Source organism: Gymnoscopelus microlampas (genome assembly GCF_963454915.1).
Source record: "Gymnoscopelus microlampas genome assembly, chromosome: 5".
Classification (NCBI taxonomy): Eukaryota; Metazoa; Chordata; class Actinopteri; order Myctophiformes; family Myctophidae; genus Gymnoscopelus; species Gymnoscopelus microlampas.
In genome coordinates, this window is record NC_139942.1 from 21,389,888 (window position 1) to 21,415,322 (window position 25,435).

At 45.1% G+C, this 25,435-nt stretch overlaps 1 protein-coding gene across 4 annotated transcripts in view; it reads left to right on the plus strand.

Annotated features, from left to right (window-relative positions):
- Positions 1-25,435, plus strand: part of LOC311046046 (ephrin type-B receptor 1-B) — a 290,954-nt gene that overhangs the window by 173,008 nt on the left and 92,511 nt on the right. For all 4 annotated transcript variants that reach the window (XM_084058145.1, XM_084058144.1, XM_084058146.1 and 1 more), the window contains exons 4-5: positions 1,621-1,776; positions 15,715-16,053. In XM_084058145.1, coding sequence (XP_083914271.1) covers positions 1,621-1,776; positions 15,715-16,053 — 495 coding nt within the window. The remainder of the gene's footprint in view (positions 1-1,620; positions 1,777-15,714; positions 16,054-25,435) is intronic.

Below are 25,435 nucleotides of genomic sequence, written 5' to 3' on the forward strand. Positions count from 1 at the left end.
AACTGCAATATTCATTGGCTCATTAAAGCTTCATTTTTTCACTTATGGAAAATATTTTGCAAACGTTTTTTGGCATAGGTCCAAAGTTCATGTGTAAAAAGTTTCGTGCAGATTACTCAAAAATCCCAGGAGGAGATAGGTTTTAACTGTTTTTCATATAATTCAAAATGGTGGGAGATCTAAAGGTCAGAGGTCAAAAGTCAGAGTGTGAAAGTTGTTCAGCATGAGGAGACGCATGTGTGCATCGAAGTTTCATGGCTGTAGGTCAAACAGGGCATGAGTTGTACCTGTTCAAAGTTGGCATTTTTCAATTGAGTGCTATAGCGCCACCTTTTGACGAAAGATTGTGAGAATTATTTCTTGATCGTTTTTCATGACCATCTATCATATGGCCGAGTTTCATAAAAAGCGACTGCACGGTTCAGCCAGAACTGCCAAAAGTGGCAGAAGAAGAAGAAACGGAATAATGCCAATAACAATACGGGTCCATGCTGGAAGCCTGGCCCCGTAATTACAAGATGGACTGCATTTTCCTCTGTGACATTACCCTCCTGTGTGACAAGTGCTGCATGCTAGTCCTTGCTTCTATCTTACTCTCTCTCTCTATTAGTTACAGTATGACGACCATGCAGACCTAGCTAGTTTTTTCTTGACCACAACGTTGAATGTAATCTAGGTGTCATTTTGATTATTTACTTGGTATCCTATACTGTAGTTCAATGTGCAAATTATTGTTTTGATATATATTGTTTAGACTGATGTTAGGTTCTTGATTTACCTGTGATCCTATAGTATAGTTTACTGAGGCACTACACTGTTGTTGATTGATTGAATTGATTAAATACTTTATTAGTCAGAACTGTAAACGCCACGTGGTACAGTAAGACATTAAAGCTAAAAGGATAACACAAAAAAGTCCTGGGGACTGTCTCTCTGGGGGACTGTCTCTGCATTTGATCTGTATGTGTTTACCTTGCTTATTGTAAGTCGCTCTGGTTAACACTCGCATGACGGCAGTAAGGCCAACTACCACACAGACAGACTTCAGACCGACTTCAGATCAAATTTTCCTGCGATTCCATTGGCCACTCTCTCCCCTCGGGGCACTCAAACCTCACATGTTGGCTAGTGCTAGGCTTCATTTGGTGTACAGGCAGAAACATGATAATATAGGCTATAACCGGGAACGTATAGACCAATTATTTGTTTACTAACATTGAGACTGGATGCACAGGTGATTGTTTCACGCAATCAATTCGCAACCTGTTGTTTTGGGGTGCGCTGGTTTCAGCACACCCCAACCCCCTCTTGTGTGTTGGCTAGTGAGGCGCGTCCTAGCGAGACCTGATAGAATGGGTTTCATTTAGCGCATACTGGTTTGCGCGCATACTGGTTCTTATCAGTGTGACGTCGTCTGTTAAGGGGTCTATAAAAACAGCGTATAAAATCACCGCCCGTGAGCTTGAATTAGTCACACGAACAGGGTTTAGGAAATGGTTGACGGTACATTTACACTCTTGAGTGAAAAATGTCATCTGCTAAATGCCTCAAATTGTAAATTGTATTAATCGTAGGTACTCTCTCTCCCTACCCCCCCCCCCCTCTCTCTCTCTCTCTCAGCATGCCCTCCTGGTACCTTCAAGTCGACCCAGGGTGCAGGGCTGTGTCTGCAGTGTCCTTCCAATAGCCGCTCAGCGGCGGAGGCCGCCACCATCTGTGTGTGCCGCAACGGCTACTACCGCGCCGACGTCGACCTGCCGGACGCGCCGTGCACAAGTGAGTAACCTTCATCGCTCTCATTATCAGTGGTGTAAAGTAACTAAGTACATTTACTCAAGTACTGTACTTAAGTACAATTTTTACATGTTTTTTTACTTTACTTGAGTATTTCCAGTTTTCAGTACTTTTGCTTCTACTCCACTACATCTCAGAGGCAAATATAGTACTTTTACTCCACTACAAGTATTGGAACACTTTAGTTACTAATTACTTCTTCGATATATTATGATATTATGAAACATACATTAACCACTTCAGCCCTATTTTATACCTAGGCTATTTTCAAACATGTTAGTACTTTTACTTTTGGTACTTTAGGTACATTTTGATGCCAATACTTTTGTACTTTTACTCAAGTAACATTTTGAACACAGGGCTTTTACTTGGGTAACAGAGTATTTCTACATTGCAGTATTGATACTTTTACTCAAGTAAAACATGCAAGTACTTTTCCCACCACTGCTCATTACGCCCGTCAGAGATACAGTAGATCAGGGGTCTTCAACGGTTTTCTGTCCGAGGACCCCTTAGCTGAGAGAGAGAGAGAGAGAGAGATGAAGCAGGGAGGGACCCCCACTACTTATTGTATAAAACAGTGTACTTGCATATATTGTTCATACATTTTATTTGTACACTCTCAGAGAGTTACAGACCCATAAGGGTCTATTTGGGACCCTGGTAGTCCCCCAGACCTCATGTTGAGCACCAGTTGTTGTAGATAGCACTCCTGTATCTCATGTATCTCTTGTCATTTCTATGTAAACATCGGTCTGAGCGTCTCTCCTACGTTGTGTTATGTCACAGAGGTCTTCTGTATCAAAAACACCCACACAATGTGCAGCTCTCTCTCTCTCTCTCTCTCTCTCTCTCTCTCTCTCTCTCTCTCCATAGTAACACCAGTGTGTGTGTGGTTGCATCTCTGGACCAAAGTATGTGCTAAAAGGACAACGTTATCCAAAGCTCTGGGCTCAGCCAGACCATAATGAACACACTGTGGGCGTTCCAACGCTGACCTCTCCATTATTGTGGCAATAAGCTTCCTCTCTCTTTCAATATATCTCTCTCTCCCTGCGTTTTAACAGCGGGCAATACTGGGCGACGTCGCCCAAAAATATAATGAAAGTCTATGAGAGCCGGCGATCGGGCGATGCCGGGCGATGCCGGGCGACATCGTCCAAAAGATGGATTTTCTTTATCTTTTTGGGCGATGTCGCCCGGCATCGCCCAGAGTTGCCCGCTGTTAAAACGTACCGTCTCTGTCATGCTTAATATTTCCCTGTCTGTCCGTCCGTCCGTCTCTCTCTCTCTGTCTCACACTCCCTCACGCACGCGCACACACACACACACGCACACTAGAGATGCGCGGATGGGGTTTATCGTTTGTGGCAGCAGTGGCCTAGTAGTGGCAGCGGTGGCCTAGTGGTTAGAGGGGCGGCCTTGATACCGGAAGGTCCCTAGTTCGATTCCCCAATTCATCACATCAATCATGAATCACCGCTGAATAGCCCTTGAGCAAGGCTTCCATGCAGGGTCCGGCTGGAAACAAGCTTCGTGCTTAGTCCGACACCCTGGGTAAACAACAAACTTTGCTTTGCATCGTCACCCAAATCCGCGTATACATGTTCTTTATCCACCCGCCATCCAACCGCATTAATTACACCATCCTATTTCTAGATCCGCACCAACCGCATCAAATTATTATTATTTTCCTGACGTTAGTTTTCTTATAAACAATGTTACTCACCACTGTCTGTCGCGATGTAGTGACTGTATACAATCCATATCTATGGTAGCAACAAGACGGAGCTTCATTCATTTTACTTTCGCTTTGTTGCCATGTCGACTTTTGGGCTTGTTTTCATAGAACTGGCTGCTTATTTCTCTCGCAAGATCTGGCAACACCGGCTGCATGCTGTACACTGTTGTTGGCAACGTGCAGTAGGCGGCAAATTTGTGCCTGATGTAAAATTACGTAATATTAAAATACTACAAACGCACGCACAGCGAGATTTTGTGCTTTTTAAAAGCCATAATAGGCCTATAGATTGATATCATTAATTTAATTCCCGCATTATTTCACCCGCGGTTTATCCAATATTAATTAATAATCATATTTGATCCAAATCCACCCAAACTGCAGTTAACTGCGGCAACCGCGGCTAAAACCGCGATCCGTGCATCTCTAACGCACACACACACACACACACACACACACACACACACACACACACACACACACACACACACACACACGCTGTCTCCTCTCTCCGAGTACAAGAAGTTCCTCCTTCACGAGTCTCTCACTCTGTCTCTCTCCCATCATCCCCTGAAGTCTTAATTACTCAGGCAGATGCTGAGAAAGGCCCCGACATTGTCCCGCAGTAATTCGCTGAGGATCCAATAAGGCTTCTGCTGGCTCCGTAGTTATCTTAATCCTATGTAAAAGGAATAAGCCGGGCCGCTCCGCGCTCCCCACTGACACACAATTACACTGGAGGAAAACACTGTAGCCCCCCCCCCCCCCCCCCCCACTCAGTTTGTTTACCTGTTCGTCCTCTGCTGCCGCTGCTTGGCAAGTGCCTCCGATGCCTGATTTATACTTGGTTGCGCGCACCGAGAACCGCAGAGCTACAAGCTCAGTTCTGGACAACTGCATATCCGAAACGACTCGACGGCAAATGAAATAAAAAAATAGCCCTCGGCGATTTGGGTCTGGCACCGCTCCGTTGTGAATCCATTTCCTGCTCCCGAAGTCTGGGGTGACCAATCAGGGCCCAGTATTCAAATATGGGAGACCGCAATTGGTGGTTGGTTGTAGGTCTAACCGATTGCGTCGAGAGCCATTGTTTTGATCCCGCCCCCCTTGGAAAAAAAACGTCCTCATAGAGGCCACTTTTCCCACATTCACACACCAATGGTGGCAAGGTAGCGCCGACCGAATCATTGGAGGCAGTGTAGGGTTCAGTGTCTTGCCCAAGGACACTTCGACATGTGGACAGGAGGAGGAGCCGGGATTCGAACCGCCGACCCACGGATCATTGGCCGACCTGCTCTACCTCCTGAGCCACAGCCGCCCTAGACAAGACAAGACAAGAGCTCTGCCAAAGCTAGCCGCTCCCACCCCACCGATTCAACCCATATATTAGCATAGTGGTCGGATCTGTGGCTACACTAAATGGAACAGAGCCTTAATTAGTATCATTGATAACACATGTGAAGGAAGCAAGAAGAGGCCTAATGTCTTGCCAATGTGGCTGCCGTGCATAGAGCGTATTGCCCTTGGGACGGACAGAGGACCACATTCTTTTCTCTTATCTTTTGGCAGCTGAAGCCTTCCTTGCTACACCCTAGCGTATCGAATGCAGCCCTATTGCCGCGTTTCCATTTTAAGCGAGTGCCTGGAAGCGTTCGAGGAACCCCAGTGAAACACTGCCCGTGTATCTGACTTGTTTTGAATGATCCCATAAGTGCGGCAATCCCCACCTCGAGGCTTGAGATAGACGCTCTTGCCTTCCCATAGTCTGCACCAAAGGTCTCTGGTGAGGTTCTGAACATCAAGTCTAGCTTCCATCTGTACCTTGAGGCCTTGGATGCTCCCCAAGCACTCTACTAAACAACTCCCCAGTCGAGGCTGCTTTAAAGACCCCCCACTGGGCCGAGCTGGGATTCTATACTGATGTTTTTTGTTGGTGTTTCTAGTTGTAATCTCTCTCTATTATTGCAGTTCTTCTTCTCCTTCACGCGCTCACATGCACATTCATAGAGATTGTGTTCTCTCTGCTACTGTCCATCTCACTATCAAAGGCCTGAATTTACACTAAGAAGCACACTTAATTTATTTGTGATGCAACCTTAGTTGCAATGTAGCAATAATGTTGCGTTCAGATGATGACACGTTTTGTGTGCGTTTCTGTTGACATTGTGAATGAGTGTTGATGCTGTGGAAAAATGTGGAAACAAATCCCACTCAAATTCAGTGGGTGAGTGGGCAATATGAAGTTATAATAGCCGGTTATAGCAACACAAATTCCGCACTCATCTGCCCACGATCCTCACCTCTACTGAGAAATCAGTTTTTACCCGCCACCCACCAATATCTGTTAAATTCATGTTAACACAAACGGAACAAATATGTTTTTAACAAATTCTAGAAACCGTCACTGTAAAGGCTCGCCCTATAAGGTCACCCTTAGTTTTGAGTCTAGTCTTTGGGACAGCCAACGTGTGCAACGTTACACTCTAAACCCCCTCGAACCTTGAACATCTTACAGCAGTGGTTCCCAAACAGTGTGTCGAGACACGCTGGTGTGACTTGAGATTTTGTGTCAACCACATATTATTATCGCAGCATATACAACTATACAAAAAGTTATGAATTATCTTTTAACCCATTAAGACCTTTAGATTTCTTTGGCTATTCAAAAATAGCAGATCTACAAGATCATAGCGCGGCACCGAGTGCCGCGCTATGAGCTTGTAGATCTGCAATTTTTGAAAAATCGTGAAAATATATTTTTTTATTTTTTTCAAAAAACTGTTAGGATTTAGAAAACATTTTAAAGAATAGCCTCAGGTCTCAATGGGTTAATTTACTGCTTCAGCACTTTGTGCCAGTCCACTCATTTCTCAATAATAAATTGAAGGTAAATTCTATACTACAAAAACGTACATTATACACTTTCAACCTGTTGTCCCTATTTTGGCCATGTCATAAAAAAGAAAAAAAGTAATATTTTATTTTAAACCCCCTCCCCCCCCCCCCACACACACACACAGTTTTTCAAAAATAGAGACAAGATTAAAGAGAACATTTTTCAAGGATGTGAATACAGGTGTGCTTTGCGATTCTGACTTGCCCTTTGTGTGCGTTGGGGCGCACTGCTCTACTAGACCCCCTTGAACCTTGAACATCTTACAGTATAGCAGCTGAACATGATAGTTCAGTACATTATGTCCATGATGCCCCAGATCTTAGCCCGGAGGTGGGAGGTGCACGGCGAGATCATCCCGTTAAGAATCTCCTTAATGCTAGCAGGTCCTGATAAGAAGCCAGTCGCGTATAGCGTAGCGGTATCTCAAATCAGGCCAATCTGTAATGGGGGAAGAAGCTTTAGTTTCAGCGGCGCGGGCGGGCCTTATAGCACCGCCGGGTCACAGAGTGTGCTCCAGATCACTCTGATTAGCCCCGTTGATGGATTGGCCAGCACCTAGCTTTGTCAGCGGGTGGGGTCCCGTGCCGTTACCACCCATCCCTCTTCCCTCTGGAGAGGCGCGCGCGCCAAAGCCCTGGGACCCACTTCAAAACTACATCCCCCTCCTCCGCTTCATCCCTGCCTCCGAGCTTCTCCTTAACTCTTTAAGACCGGGAACGCATCTGTATGTGTGTCATTTTTGAGTGGTGCCAGCCACTCCTACACTTGACCGTGTGTGTGGGTCCGTCTGAGCACGGCCTCAACAGCTGCAGCTGATTGCAACAAAAGGATGCAACCACTAATTCAAAGGCACCACTCTCTTCACACTGGGTGTGATTTTTAGATTTTGTTGGGCTATTCAAAAATAGCAGATATTCAAGCTCATAGCGCGGCACCGAGTGCCGCGCTATGAGCTTGTATATCTGCTATTTTTGAAAAATCCTGAAAAGTTGTGCAAATATTTGAATTATTTTCTTTTTCTTTGTAACTCAAATCTTTGCTTCTGGGGGTTCCTGGAACTAAATATTTTACAAATGTTCGCTTAAGAAAATATATAATCCAAGATTTTGCCACGAATGTTCACGATTTTTCAAAAATAGCAGATATACAAGCTCATAGCGCGGCACTCAGTGCCGCGCTATGAGCTTGTATATCTGCTATTTTTGAATAGCTCAAAGAAATCTTAAAAATGACACACAGATGCGTTCCCGGGCTAAATGGGTTAAGACGCCGGCCAATCCCCGGAGGAGAGGGGAGGAACACAGAGCCCACTTTGTCTCAGGATACCTGCAGTATATGGGCCCATACCTCTTCCACTCAGCTTGGCCGGCCAGCAGAAGAGGGGGGGGGGGGGGGTGGCGGGGGGCCTTTGGGATTTTGGTTTGCATTGAAGCGCTTCTCCATCCCTCTCTGCTCTCCTTCTCTAGGTAATAGGCACAGCTCCCCCTTCCCCCAAGTTGCCTCAGGCCCCCTCCCAGGATGACACACTCGCCCCCCTCCACTACCCCTTATACCCCCAACATGGGGGGTTTGGCGTGCTCCTGCCTGCTGAGCCAGTGGGCTTTGCCGGCTATGCGAGGCAGAGACGGAGAATGACAGGCTTAGTGGTAATTGGAGGGGTATTGGGCAGTGAAACCATGGCTGATTAGTCCATGGGGGAGAGGGGATGCGGAGAAGGCTGGGCTCGCCTGCTGTGAAGAACAGTAGACAGTGGGGCTGAAGGCGAGCGAGGGCCAGGGTATATAGGAGGCATCGATATATCCCACAGTGTGGGGGTGGGGGGCCAGCTGAAAGTGGTGTAACACCAGCACAAAGGAAGGAATGAGGCAGTATGTACAGTATACGTATATATATATATACAGGCCTCTAGTTTGAGGGCGGTAACCTTAATGTTTTATCGGCTGCACAATTGATGAGTTCGTAAGTTTGAGTCACAGCAGCCGAGTCGGCACAGCTGGCGCTAACGGGCTGAAAAGGCGGGCCTAGCATAAAGGCACCACAAGAACACGGGCTTTTATTGCATTTTATATCGCCATTTTATCACCGGTCTATGTGGTTCACCAAATAAGATGAACTAAATGTTTGCCGGTTAGATATGTGGCTGTCATTATTCGAACTTGCACATTGTTAGTGGAATGTTGCTGAAACACCCACAACAGGAACGCCATTACGATGGCGACGGCTTCGGCTCACAAAATGTGGGAATCTCGTGCCTCGTGCCTCTGTGAAAACACTGCACTGCGTTGCTGTTGGACGACTGCAACAGGTTTACCAACCTCAAACTAGAGGTCAGAGAGTCATGCTGGAACGGTGGTTCTCAACATGTGGTTCAGGGCCCCCCCAGGTGCCCTTGAGGGGGTTCCAGGTGGTCCCCAGCTATTGATAGTGAGGAACTAAATGGACCCTTATGGGACTGCGCAACTCCAAGAATGTACACATGGAGCCAAATAGATCAATTTAGAACCATTTTGGCCCTAATGCATATCACACTGGGGCTCCTTGAAATCAAAAGGTTTGAGAATCTATGAAACGAATACACCACAGCAGGTTTAAATTGAATTGCGTCTGCTGTGTTATGTGAAACATCATATGTCCTTATGTCTTGCTGTGGTATTGTAACCACCCTGCCCTCCAAGACAAACTCATAAAGGAAACAAAAACAACAACCCCCAAAAAGAATTGGAATGCGAAAGAGGGATGGAGAAGCTGACGGGACGGTTCCGATGGGTTCGTCACATTCCTGGTCTGTACCACGTTGGCTCTGGGGTTGTGTGAGCCCTCATAACTGTGGCCAGGCTCTCTGCATGCCGTCTTGATCCCTGTCAAACACTGTCTGGACTTCCAGACAAAAACACGAGCCCTTCGAAACCTCCCCATTGCCCATTCTCCTCATCTCTCCATTTTATCCTTGAGTCCTCACACCATAACCCTTTGCTCTCCAATATATTCGACTAACTCACACACTTCTCAGCCTCTCACCTCCTTGTTCCGTCTTCAAAGAACAAACGGTCAAAGAGCGTATACATATATATTACTGTTCTCCTCTGTTGACTTGTTCTTTCGTTTTTCTTTCTTTCTTTGAGTGCACGCTCACTACGGCACAGACCCTACTTGTCCAGTTTCCCCTCTCTATAAAGCAGTATACACTAAAATCCTCAGTGTTCATTTGAACTCTTGAGAGTGTACAAGAGGTAACCACTTAAGCCCTATGATTAAGTACAGTTACTTAGTTGTGAGCTGCTATTTGGGGAAATGTTCAAAACGTTTCCGAAATGTTCTGAAATGTTCTAAATGTTGCCTAATGACATGGCCGAAATAAGAACACCAGGTTGAAAGTGGTTAAATTAACACTCAGGATTTTGTGCAGTGTAGTAGCTATAAACCAATGTAACTGTCGCACGCACGCACGCACACACACACACGCACACACACACACACACACACACACACACACACACACACACACACACACACACACGCACACGCGCACCCACGCACAGGCCCACACATGTACCTCTTCAATCCGTACCAGACAACAACAGGAGGCCTTACAACATGTTTTATTATGTGGCTCTCCGTCCCACACACACACGGGCCCTTCATTCAGCACCTCGACATTGCGGGCCCCGCGATCCGTATCTCCGCTCCTGTGGGGGAGGGGGAGGAGAAGGGGGGGGGGGGGGGGGGGGGCCGCCCCAATCGGTCCCTCGAGGCCTGTTTCATGTCATACAAACAAACAGTGTGAAAGGGGAGAAGCCAGGGACTGGGACTGGGTAAACATTGTGCTGCGGGGTGTTGATTCTGGGGGGGGGGGGGGGGGGGCTGAGCTCGTAGACTTCATATCAGCGAGCCCAGGGGAGGAAACAGGGGTTGCGGCCTTTCCTTGGCGCCCTGCCAACACGTTGTCACACCTGCGCTCACCAGTCACTTACCTCTTCAGGCACCTGGCAGCGGAAGGACAGGTGGCTGTTGTCTGAAGCGTGCTCTTTTTTTGTTGCTGTGGACAAGGGCAGTGGGTACAACAGCCTGCTGTGGATTTAATCTTTAGGCACTCTTTGTGTGGAGACGGAAGGGACGGGAAGTAATTAACCATGTGAACCCTAGCGTCCCTATTCTGTGGGGGGGGGAACATTCCGTGATAATAGCAGATCTACAAGCTCACAACGTGCCATGTGATACAGATACAGAGATATCCATATGGGCATAAAAGGGCATAAAAAGTAACATTATTGACTATACGCTGACATGTTTTGAGCTTTTAGATCTGCTATTTGTGTGCGATACTGCGTGCAATGAAGTATATCATGCCCTTAACAGGCATCATTGCACTTCAAGCTTTAAAGGTGCACTACTGTATATATTCTTTTTTTTTTTTTTTAAGTCTCCCATGGACCACCTATAATTATGTCATGGACCATAGTGGTCCGTCAGAAACAGTGCCCTAGCAAAAGTCTCAGGGTTTGCTGAGATGCCCCGTGAGTCCCAGCCTACTCACACCTTTCATCCCTTCATCAACTCATTGCCCCCTGACCTCACCCCTTCACCCCCTCCTCCCCCCATTCCTTCATCCCCCTCATCCCTCTATCCCCTCACCCCTTCGTCCCTTCATGCCCCTATCCCTTCATATACCATCCCTCCTTACCTCATCCCACTCCACACTGAGCATGGCGTTCGGCACCATAACCTTTCTTACGTATGTGAATAAACAACTTGAATGTGTTTCAGTTTAGATGCATGGTCTTTACTAGTGAAATGGGGATACATTAAGCAAAGTGGAGAAAAAATATATTCTGTGTACAATTAACAAAGAAAAAGAGCTGACCCTGTCATAAAAGCATCCTGATGTTAATTGCCTCTGTGTAGAACTATTTTGCTAAATACCCTATAGCTTGATTAGTCTCACACTGACACTGTACTATAATGCCAGGCCAATGTGTGTCTGACCTTTGGGGAATTAACTCTTTAAGACCGGGAACGCATCTGTGTGTCATTTTTAGATTTCGTTGGGCTATTCAAAAATCATGAAAAGTTGTGCAAATATTAGATTTTTTTTATTTTTCTTCTTGACATTTGTAACTCAAATCTTTGCTTCCGGGGGTTCCTGGAACTAAATATTTTACAAATGTTCGCTTTAAAAAATATATGATCCAAAAATTTGCCGAATTTTCACGATTTTTCGCGCAATGAGCTTGTAGATCTGCTATTTTTGAATAGCCAAAGAAATCTAAAAATGACACACAGATGCGTTCCCGGTCTTAATGGGTTAAACTGTGTTTCACCCTGCCTCGCACTAACCATCAAACCAACGCGACACAATCTCTTTGAAGGCAGGCCCCGCTGAGGATTTGTGTTTGAGGACAACGCTTGTGCTTTTTTTTTTGTCATTTTGGCACAGGCAACGTGTGGCCTAAGCACAATCGAGTCTGACTGGCGTAGCTAAACGCATGCCAGCCGAGAGGCTGTAAGTAACGCTCCCGACAAATTAAATCTTATGGCAAATTAAAACAGCCAAGGGCAGCATTAATAGCCTGCAAATCACCGGTTAAGTGGCAGTCACATCTGATTTCTCCTGCTTTTCCCCCTGCACTATGTTGAGTCTAAGCGGATACAAAGGACAAAGTGCCTTGGCGAACACACCTTGCCGTTCACAGTTGTTTGTTTGTTGTATATTTCATATTCGAGCCATGTATGAATAAATAGGTACAGACAGCGGGCCCATGGGTGCATGGGAAACAGATGTGTGCTTTCATGCCAAATGCATTTTTCCACATGGGAAACGCGCTCACATGTATAGTGTGTACACACACAGACTGTCATGCAACACGCGAGGACATGCACCGCGTTTCTCCTGCTAGCGTGTGGGTTTTTTTCGTGGGCGTGCGTGCGCGTGATTGATGATGCAGAAGATAGAAGCGGCATGGGGAGTGCATGAAGTGCCTCTAGAGCAATCCCCCAGAGGCTCAGAGAGAAGGTGTTTGCCACTTTCCCTCACATGGCCTGGTTTAGCAGAAAAATCCATCCAGTCCTCTGTAGTGTATAGCCCTCTCTCCCTTTCTCTGTCTGTGTGTGTGTGTCTGTGTGTGTGTGTGTGTCTGTCTGTCTGTCTGTCTGTCTGTCTGTCTGTCTGTCTGTCTGTCTGTCTGTCTGTCTGTCTGTCGGTCTGTCTGTCTGTCTGAGGATCTATCTACGTATTTATCTTTCTCTGAATACAAACACTCGTCGTCAGTGGTGTAAAGTAACTAAGTACATGTACTCAAGTACAATTTTGAGGTATTTTTCTACTCCACTACATCTCGGAGGCAATTATTGTACTTTTACTCCATTACAATTATTTGAAAAGTTTAGTTACTAGTTACTTTGCAATCATCAATTATTATATTATAGAACATACATTAACCACTTTAGCCTTATTTTATACCTAGGCTATTTGAAAATAGACAATCTACAAGCTTGTAGATCGGCTATTTTCAAACATTGTTGTACTTTTACTTTTGGTACTTTTAAGTACATTTTGATACCAATACCTTTGTACTTTCACCCGAGTAAACTTTGAATTCCGGACTTTTACCTGTAACGGAGTATTTCTACATTGCAGTATTGATACTTTTTAAGTCAAATATATTTACTGAGTACTTTTTTCACCACTGCTCGTCGTTGTATGATGACCATGTTTCCAGAGGCTGTGAAAGCTGTCGTCTCTGCCAGACCATAATAGTCACACCGCAGAGGTCATATGCCCTTCCTGTCACTGACCTCTCCATCGCTGAGGCACTGAGCTCGGTATCGCATGCGGCAACACCACCGCTGTTCTGTCACCCTCCTCTATAGTGTGTTATCCGGCGCTCGGTCGGTCCCAGCCTCCTCCCCAACCAACCCAGTGTTTGTCCCACGTGGCTTTGCACCAACAATGATTGATTGTGCCCCCACGTTGACAGAAGTGAGCGCCCCGTGCCTGCTCTCTGCCCACAGCAGAGATGTGGAACTCAGGAGCCGTGTTCCAGCGTGCTTAAAGTAAAGAACGAGCTTGCCTTAAAAAGCCCTTGTTTATGACAGACACAGAGACAGATGCAATGAAACGGGCTATTACTAAGAACCGTTTCAGGGCTTCAACCCCGGAGTCTTCCCCGAGATCAAATAAGATCCTGCAGGAAAGCTGAGGCGGAAAGGGGAGCGCGTTAAGAAAGGAAATAAAAAGCTCGGTAACATCTTAAGGGCTCTCTACGATTGAGCCCATAAATGCTCCTGTCGGAGTACGTTTTTTTTTGTTTTTGTTTTTAGTGCCACCGACTGTAGACTAGACACCGACTCGGGGTCGAATTAGCTTGTCCTCCCGCTAATGACAAAGGTCAGCCTTTTATAGGGGATAAACCGATGCCAGATCTCTGCTGCGGGGCAGCTTAAAGAGACTCTCCCGAGCTAAGCAGCACCGTGGCGCTTTGAGGAGCCTCTGTTTTTTTGTATCACAGACAATACCTGCTATCTGACCCCTCCACGGAGAGGCAAAGTACTAACTCTGAACACCCACAGGGACATGGAAACTCACGTTAACCCATTAAGACCTGGAACTGTGTCATTTTTAGATTTGAGCTAAAAAGCATTATTTTACCCTTTGGGCTAATCAAAAATAGCAGATATACAAGCTCATAGCGCGGCACCGAGTGCCGCGCTATGAGCTTGTATATCTGCTATTTTTGAAAAATCGTGAAAATGTGTGCAAATCTTTGAATATATATATTTTTAAAGCGAACATTTTTAACTCAAATCTTTGCTTCTGGGGGGTCCCTGGAACAAAATATTTTGATGGGGGTCCGCGGCCAAATACATATAATTTTGGGGGTCCTTGACATGAAAAAGATTGAGCACCACTGATATAGAAACATACGTTTTTCAGAAAACTGTTGGGATTTAGGAGACATGTAGAATTGGCTTCAGGTCTCAATGGGTTAAGTATAAGGGGACTTTATCACTGTGTTTATCACTGTTACCTGAGCGATAACTCGGGACGGCTGTCTCGCTCTGAAGCGCAGTACAGGCTATAAGCAATCCTCCTCCCCCTGCACCCATATAGCAAATAACAGGCTACGGTGGAATAACAATAGTCTAATTATTTCGCCATTTTCCTTGTGAATAACGTTGCCTAGGTGAGTTCTGCTCGAGCTGCAGGCTATGAGGAGGAGTGAACGCGAAAAGCGTGAATCTCCAGAGGCGGCTCGGGTACTCCACGCTACAACGCGTTCTGCTAAATAACCAATGTTTGATAGACACAAACGTCTCGCTCTGTGATCTCTGTCTGGTGTGTGAATGGAATAAATTAGCATTCCAAATGCTCTGAAGATTGGGATGGAGGATAAGCAAGGACAAAAAAAGAGTGAGAAACGAGTGAGGTGGAGGGAAGGAAAGTGTATGAACAAAAATAGGGACGGAAAGCAAGAATTGAAATGAAAGAAATGCGGTATCTCGGATAAAGAGTCTCACATTTATTACAGAGTACTTAATTGACTGAGCAGAAGGGAACAAGAATGACCAAAGTCATAATGAAGCCGCATGCGGCAGGCTTTTTTGGCCCCAATCTTTTCATAGACCTGATTACTTGTTTTTTTGGATTGCTTGTTTCTCTCGCCAAATCTGGCAACATTTAGCGTCGCAGATTAACGCTCTAATGTTTTTTATATAAGTGGTGGCAACATCACACGGGTCTTTCCAACAATAGCTAAGATTGAAGTCAGTGTGAACATGGACAAATAATAACTTAATAGCCAAACTAGGTCTAATGAAGCACGCTAGCATTTAGGCTAACCCTCCGGCCTGAGGCTATCTCCCTTTCTCTCTCTCTGCTGCAAAGAAGGAGAGGCGGGTGCTGCAAAGCACCGTCTCCGGGTGCTGCAAAGCACCGTCTCCGGGTGCTGCAATGCGCCGTCTCCGCATTGGCTTAAAGGGGGGGAAGTGTGAAGGACAGGCAGGACAGCCAATGACAAATAGGTGTCAAAGGAGGAGAGGCGGGTGCTTCAAAGTACCGTCTCCCCATTGGCGTGAAGTGTGAAGGACACCCAGGACAGCCAATGACACTTAGGTGTCACTAAGTGTCACTCGGGTGTCGACACTTTGTCACTCGGGTGTCGGACTAAGACTAGTGCTGTTTATCGAGCCGCGCTAGCACATGCGGCTAAAAATAAAACGACGAACGAAAACAACCCAACAACAACACATCTTTCCTCTGGCCCCCCCCCCCCCCCCTCCTGTATAGGTGTCCCGTCCGGCCCGCGGAACGTCATCTCCGTCGTCAACGAGACCTCGGTGATCCTGGAGTGGCACTCGCCGCGCGAGACGGGCGGCCGCGTCGACGTGGTCTACAACATCGTGTGCAAGAAGTGCCGCGCCTCCGACCGCCGCTCGTGCTCCCACTGCGACGACAACGTGGACTTCGTGCCGCGGCAGCTGGGCCTGATGGACACGCGGGTGTTCATCAGCAACCTCTGGGCCCACACCGTCTACAGCTTCGAGATCCAGGCGGTCAACGGCGTCAGCAACAAGAGCCCCTACCCCGCCCAGCACGTCTCCATAGACATCACCACCAACCAGGCCGGTAAGATGATGTTGAGGATAATAATAACTTTATTTATATAGCGCCTTTCAAAAACAAGTTACAAAGTGCTTTACAATAACAACAGTTCAATTTTACAGATGTACAAATCCGACATTAAATTGCATAAATAGTCCAACAGTTCATACTCTAAGAAAAGGCTGTGCAATAGAGGTGAGTTTTTAGAAGAGATTTAAAAGAGGACACTGAGTTTGCCTGTCTGAGGTTCCCAGGCAATGCGTTCCACAGCCGAGGGGCCCGAACAGCAAAAGCCCGGTCGCCCTTTGTGACAAGTCGAGACTTTGGTACAGTCAACAAGGCCCTGCTGGATGATCTCAGGCAGCGGCCTGGCCTATAAGGAGTTAGAAGATCACATATATACACAGGAGCCTGACCATTAGGGCCTTAAAAACAAGCAGTAAAATCTTAAAATAAATTCTAAAACTCACCGGTAACCAATGAAGGGCCGCAAGGACTGGTGTAATGTGGTCACCTCTCGTTGTGCGGGTCAGGAGCCTAGCAGCTGAATTTTGTATCAGTTGCAGTCTATGAATGTTTTTCTTACTGATCCCTGAATAAAGTGCATTGCAATATGCCTAACCTAACCTTAACCCTAAAACCGAGATAAAGTAACAATGATGATGATGATGATGATGATGGTGGTGGTGATGATTGATGATGATGATGACGCTGGTATTGTTAGTGTGGTTGCCCCTGAAGGGCAACACACTATAGTACTTGGGCGACTTTGATATTCTTTCTTCCTTCCTTCCTTTCTAGTTGTTGTTGTTATTGTTGGTTCTGCTGACTATGTTAATGATGTTGATGGTGGTGGTGATGATGATGATCTCTCTGTAGTAGAATAATCACCATCATCATCATCATGTACACATATAGACCTATTGTACATACTGTATATAGAGCAGGGGCGCAGCCCATAAATGCTCCTGTAGGAGGAGTACGTTTTTGTGTTTTGTTTATAGTGCCACTGACTGTAGACTCCGACTCATGGTCACATTAGCCTGTCCTCCCACCCACATAGGAAGCTGGCCCACCCAATCGATATGCTTATTTTTTTTATAATAAATCGATAAAATCAGGCCAAAATAAGAATTTTATAACCCTAACCTAACCTTAACCCTAAAACCGAGATAAAGTAACACAAAAACAGGGGAAAAAGTATCAAAATCCGCAAAAAAAACGCTAGTATACTGTAGGTATTAGTATACTAGCGTTCTGGCTGCGCCACTGATATAGAGGCTCTAGTGCTCTGCCAGGGACTATGTATTTCTGTATTGACCATGTTTTGGATGTCTACTGATGTCTAAATTGTAGTACAAATAAAGAACATAATTTCACAACTTACTGAAACACAGGCAGTTTTGTGGTGTTGAAAGCCTTTTTCTCCGCAGTGGGAAGCCGTGTAAAAACCTGATCAATGCAGAAATACATAGCAGAGATTTAGAGAGAACTGGCTAATGCTATGGACCGGAGCTATAGAGGCACTATTATTGTCTCAGCCAGGCCTAAAGGCATGGCGAGAGAGTATGTTTTGCCCCCTGTCCGTCCGTCCGTCCGTCCGTGTGTGTCCGTCCGTCCGTGTGTCATTCTGTCTGTGGACAGCTAATCTCCGGCACCGTTGGCTTGATCGCGGCGAAACTGTGCACACACACTCCCTGGATGCCTACGTTGAGGAAGAAATGCCACCCTTTTAACATTGCCCTATTATAACGCCACCAGGAGGCCGATTTTTGCAACACTTTCTTTTTTATATTACTCCTACACATTTTGCCCAAACATCATGCAAATCGGTACACATTATTATCTCTATAGTCAAGTGAGGAAGATGGTTCCGTTTCCGTCCTGATTGGCGAATTCTGAACATTGCTGGCCCACAATAACCTACCTAATCTCTCAAGAACAGATTCTGCTCTGCGTTGGAATCTGTCGTGAAGGTTCGTCATAACGTGTACACACTGGCCTACAAGTGGGCGTGCCTTCAGATCAGGAAGCAGGCCGCGCTTTACCCAATCAAATGTAGTGGGCGGGATTTACGTGTCCGTCGATCCTTCCCCCCTCGAATCAAACCGAAACTAATTTAACAATAGCGTCCTCGGAGCAGACAAAACCACGGAAAGATATTCACATTTTAACTTACTCTTTCATCATAGAAACAAGTGGGCTTATAACCAAAACGATCCATGTTCTCTAAATATTGTTAGTGGGAATGAAAACATAGTTGCACCACCGGAAGTGATGCGCTGAAGGCAGACCAAAACCCCGGTTTCCTTGCGCACGGGTGTTACGTCGTCATTGTCCCAGAGCTAACTGAGATAGAACAAACAGCAGAGGTCGCTGTTTTTCATTTTCAGTTGGGTCTGGGTTCCCAGATTGTAACCTACCTGACCTGGCGGAGACCTGTGCTCCGAGGAGCACTTTGTCTAGTTAATGTAATCTTTCATTCTTTGTCACTTAACTGTATAGCGCAAAGTCTGCTGTCAGTGATTAAATGAAAATGTGCTCGGTGCCAGCGAAAGAATGTCATTGCCGCGTTCCAGAGTGACAGTGTCTGTGGCATGGCCAATGGCGAGCCTGCTGACACCTCACACCTGCTCTATTATGAATTATGACTTCACAGCTTGAAGGGAGAGGGCAACTGGTACCGTGAAACTTAAACAGGGAATACTTGAAACTCTGGCCCTTTTTGCCATGATTCATTTCCCAGCAGAATCGAAGGCGCGGTTGGTGGATAAATGTGTACGCTGGGAGGGGGGCCCTTTGAAAACATGGGGAGAGAGGAGTTCAAACCCCAGACCCCAAGACATGGCATGTTAACATTTGTGGCGAGACGTTTGCACACACAGAATGCTGCTTGCCCTACTTCTCTCCTCTTTGTACTTCCCTCAGTTGTATTTACACATCAAACCCCGGGTGATGGGAAAAGTTCGTGTTTGCATTTCTCTGTCTCACTCTCTTCCTCCGTCTATCTCACTCTTTCTCTCTTTCCCTCTCTCTTCATTCACAAGTGGACATTACAAAAACTGCTTGCCTTCCTTTTAGGACAGGCAATATACAGTAGGGTGGGGTGCTTATGGAGGGCCCCGAGATTATGGCTGCTAGCCTCTTACACATATCATGTTAATGTCATATCTTTGTTGTTGTTTTATGGATTTTGTTTAATGATTATTTATTTATTTTCCCCTGGGTGCAAGTCTATACATCTTAGGCCATTAACAGAATAATCGAATATTCCAATATTTGAATATTCGACTATCAAACCAATATTCGACCGCTGTAGATCAAAGTCGATTATTCGAAAAAATATTTTTATATATATATATATATATATATATATATATATATATATATATTTTGATGTACAGCGGTTAAATAGTGGTTTGATAGTATATATATATATGATAGTATGATAGGAGCCTGACGTCGACTCGCATTCCTTGAGTCGAGTCGTCAATGCCGTTGGCCAAAAAAATAAATAAATTAATAATCAAATCGATTAATCGAATATTCGAATACTTATAGGTTGAATAAGGTGAATTCTAAAAAACACTATTTGTGAATGCCCTACATCTCCCTTCACGGAAGGCAGTAAACGTGCGTCTAAATCTTCAGACTCACACCCTGACGCAGCCCTGCTCTCAGCTTCCTTCGTGTCCTTGTGTCATAGATTTGAGTTACCTGGAGTGTTTGTTACAGACAGTACTTTAGGCCTACAAGTTAACGTGGCCAATGTTTCCGTGTGCTGGTCCTGGCCGAGCTGACGGTTTCGGAGCAATTACAGAGTGAGCGGAATGAGACGAGTAGAGCTTGGACGACTTTCTGCTTTATTGATGTATAATGAAAATCCAGGTCTGACTCTGTCTGATGTGTTAGACTGAGATCGGAAGAGACAGACCCAAGTCAGATATGTAGAAGCTTAATACCGTCTCTTTCCTTGTTATCTCTCTCTCTCTGATTATCTCTCTCTCTCTCTCTCTCTCTTTCTCTCCCCCCCTCCCTCCCTCCCTCCCTGTCTTCCCCAGACGTAGTTTGTGTGAGGGAATGTGTGAGCCCAGCCAATGGAAATGACAGGTCTGCGATACTGTCTGCCAGGTCTTACGGCTACCATGTTTTTCATGCTCCCATGGCTCTCTGCTGCTTGTACACAGCAAGCAGCACTTATCAAGGGACATGTATTGACCAAGTGGAAAATTTAAATGAGGCCCGTTTCATTTTCTCTGTGTTTTCCTGCTAAGAGACATACCGTGGGAGCCTGAGACTTGAGCTTGTGGGTCCTAATGAGAGGCATATTGTGGAGTCTGTGCGGTGGAGACAAGGGGTTGCCGGTTGAGTTCATACACTGTCAACGGCTCCGTGGCAAAGAGTTTGGAGTTTGTCCGCGCTCTGGCAACTCGGAGCGGCTTTTTTAGCCATGTGTGGTGACATTCCTGCTTCACTCTGTCACTCTGTCATGCACGGTTTTGTGCCTGGGTCGTGTATATACAGTCGGATTGTGTAAATCCGTATTAAACATACATCCAGGTCCAGTAATAGAACTAACTAATAACATGTCAAACACAATCTAGAACACTTCAAATTCCTTATTTTTTTTCACCTAAAGGAAAGTGTAGTTGCAGTGGCGTACCCACGTACTGTACATTTCCACTTAAATATGAAATTAACTTACCCTAAAATCGATCCAAAGTCAAGTGAAACAGAAATTGCTTTTTTTTCTTTTTTCTTCCCGAGACCTGTACCGAGCTCATTGTGTGGAGGTACGCTTTCAAATTAAATTTAGCCCCAGTTGGCGGACAGAACATACCGTATTTGATTACAAACGGCACTCTGAGGAACGCGGCGGCCAAGCGAGCTTGTCTTTATGTCTGAGAATGAGTTAGCAGAGGAGGACGGCGGGGGGATTGGGGGGGAGGGGGAGGGATACGAGAAGTGAAGGCTTTCTGAGGCCACGGTGACAGTGAAGAAATGGAAAATGGGAGAAGTAAATAGGTCTGATTATTGGGGTGGTCTAATGGCGCCGACTGTCCCCGTTTGACAGGCTAATAGTGCTCTTTGATAGATGGATATAAACCGGAAGCAAGGCCCAAGCGTCTATTGTTGGAGCTACCGCTACGGTAATGAGGTGTCTGCCAGTAATCGGCCGTGCTCATTGCACGGGCCCTTTGTGACCCTTTGTGGCAAGGTAATTGCACCAGTCCTGGTTTTAACAGAAGGGTTTCGTGGGCATATCTGACCTGAATGGGGCCGGCAAGTACACAGACACATCTGAATGGTTATATTATTCAGTTCAGAACTTTTAATAAGGGTGCCAAAAAAAAACAAAGCATAAATTCAATCCTGCCAGCCACGTATTTGTGCCCCAATTTACAAATGAAGAAAAAGGTTCAAGATTTTATTTGTTTCATCTCATACACAAGTAGACAAGAGTAAAGTTATTTTGTTTTTTTGAGTTCCTCAAACACTGTAGCAACAATAAAAAAAGAAAGACTAATTAAAGGATGACGCACAGTCAGTTTGCATGTTCTCCCCGTGTCTCCTAGGGTAGTTAATACCCTCACAAAAACATGTAGTAATCCTAGACGCTATACTGCCTCCCCCTGGTCTGTCGGGGCGCCTGATGGAAGGGAAGGGAACTGGTTGGAATAACGTGTTCCTTCCACGCGCCACGTCCTACCGGGGAAACTCCCTCCTGTCAGGTGACAAGAAAGGCTAGTTGGCTCTCATGCATTGAAGGAGGCATGAGCTCGGCCCTGGGCTCCCTAGGCTGGTGGGGGGAGTGTAGCGCCCAGGATCACTTAGAAAATTGGCACCGGGTGAAAAAAGGGTTGCAAAAATCGTGTGATAAAATGTAAAAGTAAAAAAAAAAAGAATGACGCACAGTAAAATCCTGTGTGTTGATTTAACCCTGAGACAGTAAACACTCAGGATGTTGCTGCGTATACAAACATGTTTTACTGCTGAGGAGAAACCCATGTGCCCGCGTCGACGGAGCGCTCCTTGGGACAACCTGACGTGGCTATGTTGTCGGCTGTTTGCAAGATTAAGGGCGGCACCTGAGACCTCCCACGGAGTTGCGCGGTGACAGCGGACAGAGGCCTCGCGTCGGGTGCTAAAAAAGATTGAGAACGTGGCAAAAAGAGGCTGTGAGAGGAAAGAATGGAAGAGGAGGAGAGGGTGGCGTGATGGAGGGGAGGAAGGAGCTGGGGGTGGTGGGGGGGGGGGGTGGGTGAATCGTCAAAGAGGCCATTAAACTGCCCTAGATCCCTGCGTGTGTCCGGGTGGAGGGACTGATCGATACCGTGATTTAGGAGTTCATTCACGGATAGACACACACTCTCACACGCAGAGGTTATTTACTGTGCCCTTCCTTAGCCCGTAGCTCATGCCCGGGCATGCGTTCAAGTCATATTTATCTCTGTTTGCGAGTGAGAAACGGCATTTTATGTCTTTTCCATGAACGCCGCGATTTAATTCAATGAAGGAGCAAGAGACACTGTGCCCAGACACTTTGTTAAAATGGTAAATGTCCATTAAGATGGTTTAAAGCAGACAAGAGTCATTTTGGCATCAGCGCTGTGGGAGCACTTGATGTGAAAACCACGAAAATAGCAGCGATGTTCCCTTACATAACCCAATTCCATCTGACACATTGGTCCAACCTTTTTTTCTTTTCTGTTTCTATTTTTTTTTTACAGATTTATTTTTGGCATTTTAACCCATTAAGACCAGGAACGCATCTGTGTCATTTTTTATTTCTTTGGCTATTCAAAAATAGCAGATCTACAAGCTCATAGCGCGGCACCGAGTGCCGCGCTATGAGCTTGTAGATCTGCTATTTTTGAAAAATCGTGAAGAAATATCTTTTTTATCTTTTTTTAAAAACTGTTAGTATTTAGAAAACATTTTAAGAATCAGACTCAGGCCTTAATGGGTTAATGCTTTATACTTAATGCTTTAGACAGGAGAGTGTGTAGAGAGCCAAAAACAAAGGCAGAGAGAGGAGAGACATACAAGACAAGACAGGGCTCAGATTCGAACCGGAACGGGCCGTGCACAAACTGGCTGATCCACCATGCAGGCACCGCAGGTTCCAGTCATCTCTGACACACCCACTGTTACTGTACATGCACCATATTGCATGAGATCACTTGGAAAGGGAATGTTTTCTCTTTTCTGCCCCGAGTGGTGATGGAGCGGAGGTGGATGGATGAGCAACGCATCAGGAAATGGCCGTCAATCCCAGGATCAGCGCCGTATCTTCTTAACCTATTAAAGCCGGGAATCACTTAAACCATTATCTTATACTTAACTTTGGCTATTAAAAAGTAGCAGACACACAAGCTCATAGTGAGCTTGTAGATCTGCTATTTTTTGAAAAAATGTGGAAAATGAGTGCAAACCTTTGAATATACAAGCAATTTTTTTAACTCTTTTTTTTTTGCTTCTGGGGGTCCCTGGAACAAAATATTTTCAGATGCGGGTCGGCAGCCAAATACATATAATTTTGGGGGTCCTTGACATGAAAAAGTTTGAGCACCACTGATATAGTAACATAAGTTTTTCAGAAAATATTTTTGTAGAATCCCCATAAGCAAAGATTTAAGTTACAAATGTTAGCTTGAAAAAAAATTATATATTCAAAGATTTGTAAACATTTTCACGATAAAAAAAAAAAAGCAGATGCTATTTTTTTTTTAATACCAAATAAATCTAAAAATGACACAGGTGCGTTCCCGGTCTTAACACATTGACTGCCTATATCGAGTTAACTCGATATTAGCTTTTCATCACTTGCCTTCTTTTTTGTTTTGTTTTTTGACCCAAAGACCAAGGAGATATGAATTTTCGAAGATCTTTACTCTCATCCACTTCCTTGTTAACTTAAAACTTTAAAATTTTGTATCTCGGCTCCTGAGTACTTTTTGTTTTTTCATTGAAAAATCTCTGGCATGAATAACAATAGGCAGTGAAAATAATTCAGGCAGTCAATGTGTTAATGGATTAAGCTAATGCCAAAGCTCTCAGCAACTTCATGATCTCTCTTGCACAGCCTCCGCATGCCTAGAAAAAAATGTGCAAATCCATCCCCCAGACCACAGAATGCCAAGTATATATCTACAAACAATCCTCCCTCCACTTAGCTGCACTGTTTGTAGAGCTATTCCCACAGAAATGCAAACATCTCTATCCTTGGCCTTCTATGGGCAAGTCCGACCCGGCTTGGGTCCTTGATTCAAGCTAACTGAGATGCGACGCAGTGGAGCGAAAATCTAAACAACCCGACGAATTAACCCATTGAGACCTGGAACGCATCTGTGTCATTTTAGATTTGAGCTAAAAAGCATTATTTTACACTTTGGGCTATTCAAAAATAGAAGATATACAAGCTCATAGCGCGGCACCGAGTGCCGCGCTATGAGCTTGTAGATCTGCTATTTTTTTTTAAAAATCGTGAAAATGTGCAAATATTTGAATATATATATTTTTAGAGGGACATTTTTTACTCAAATCTTTGCTTCTGGGATTCCCTATTACAAAAATATTGGGGGTCCGCGGCCAAATACATATAATGTATTTGGGGGTCCTTGACATGAAAAAGTTTGAGAACCACTGATATAGAAACATACGTTTTTTTAAAAAAAACTATAGGATTTAGAAGACACTTGTAGAATCCCTCAGAAGCAAATATTTGAGTTACAAATGTTTGCTTTAAAATATATATATTCAAAGATTTGCACACATTTTCACGATTTTTCCAAAAATAGCAGATCTACAAGCTCATAGCGCGGCACTCTGAGCTTGTAGATCTGCTATTTTTTGAATAGCTCAAAGAAATCAAAAAATCACACACAGATGCGTTCCCGGTCTCAATTGGTTAAAGAGATCTTGCCCTCCCCGAGGCTCTAAAAACAGCAGAAACGTTAGACGGTCGAGTCCAAGGAGGGCGTTTGAAGCACCAGTCATTACGTCCCGTGTGTTTACAGCTTCTTCCATGTGTTGTTTAGAGGAGAGGGGGTCTCGGTTTATGCCTTTGACTTCCCGCTCACCGCCTCCCCCTCCTCCAAGCATCATCAGAGCCAAGCGTGTCGGAGAGTTTCATCATCTTTTAGAGACTCTTCTCCGGGGTTGCTCCGGGCGCCATGTTTTTATTTTAATTCGATGCCTCAGTGATGGAAGAAGTATACTCTGCATGTTTTACTTAAGTAAAAGTATCAATACTGCATTGGGGATAATGCTCTGTTAGTCTCTTACCGAGTAGAAATCCCGTATTCAAAATGTACTTGAGTAAAAGTGCAAAATTATCGGCATCAAAATATACTTTTAAGTACCAAAAGTAAAAGTACTCATTGTGCAGATTGTCCCATTCACA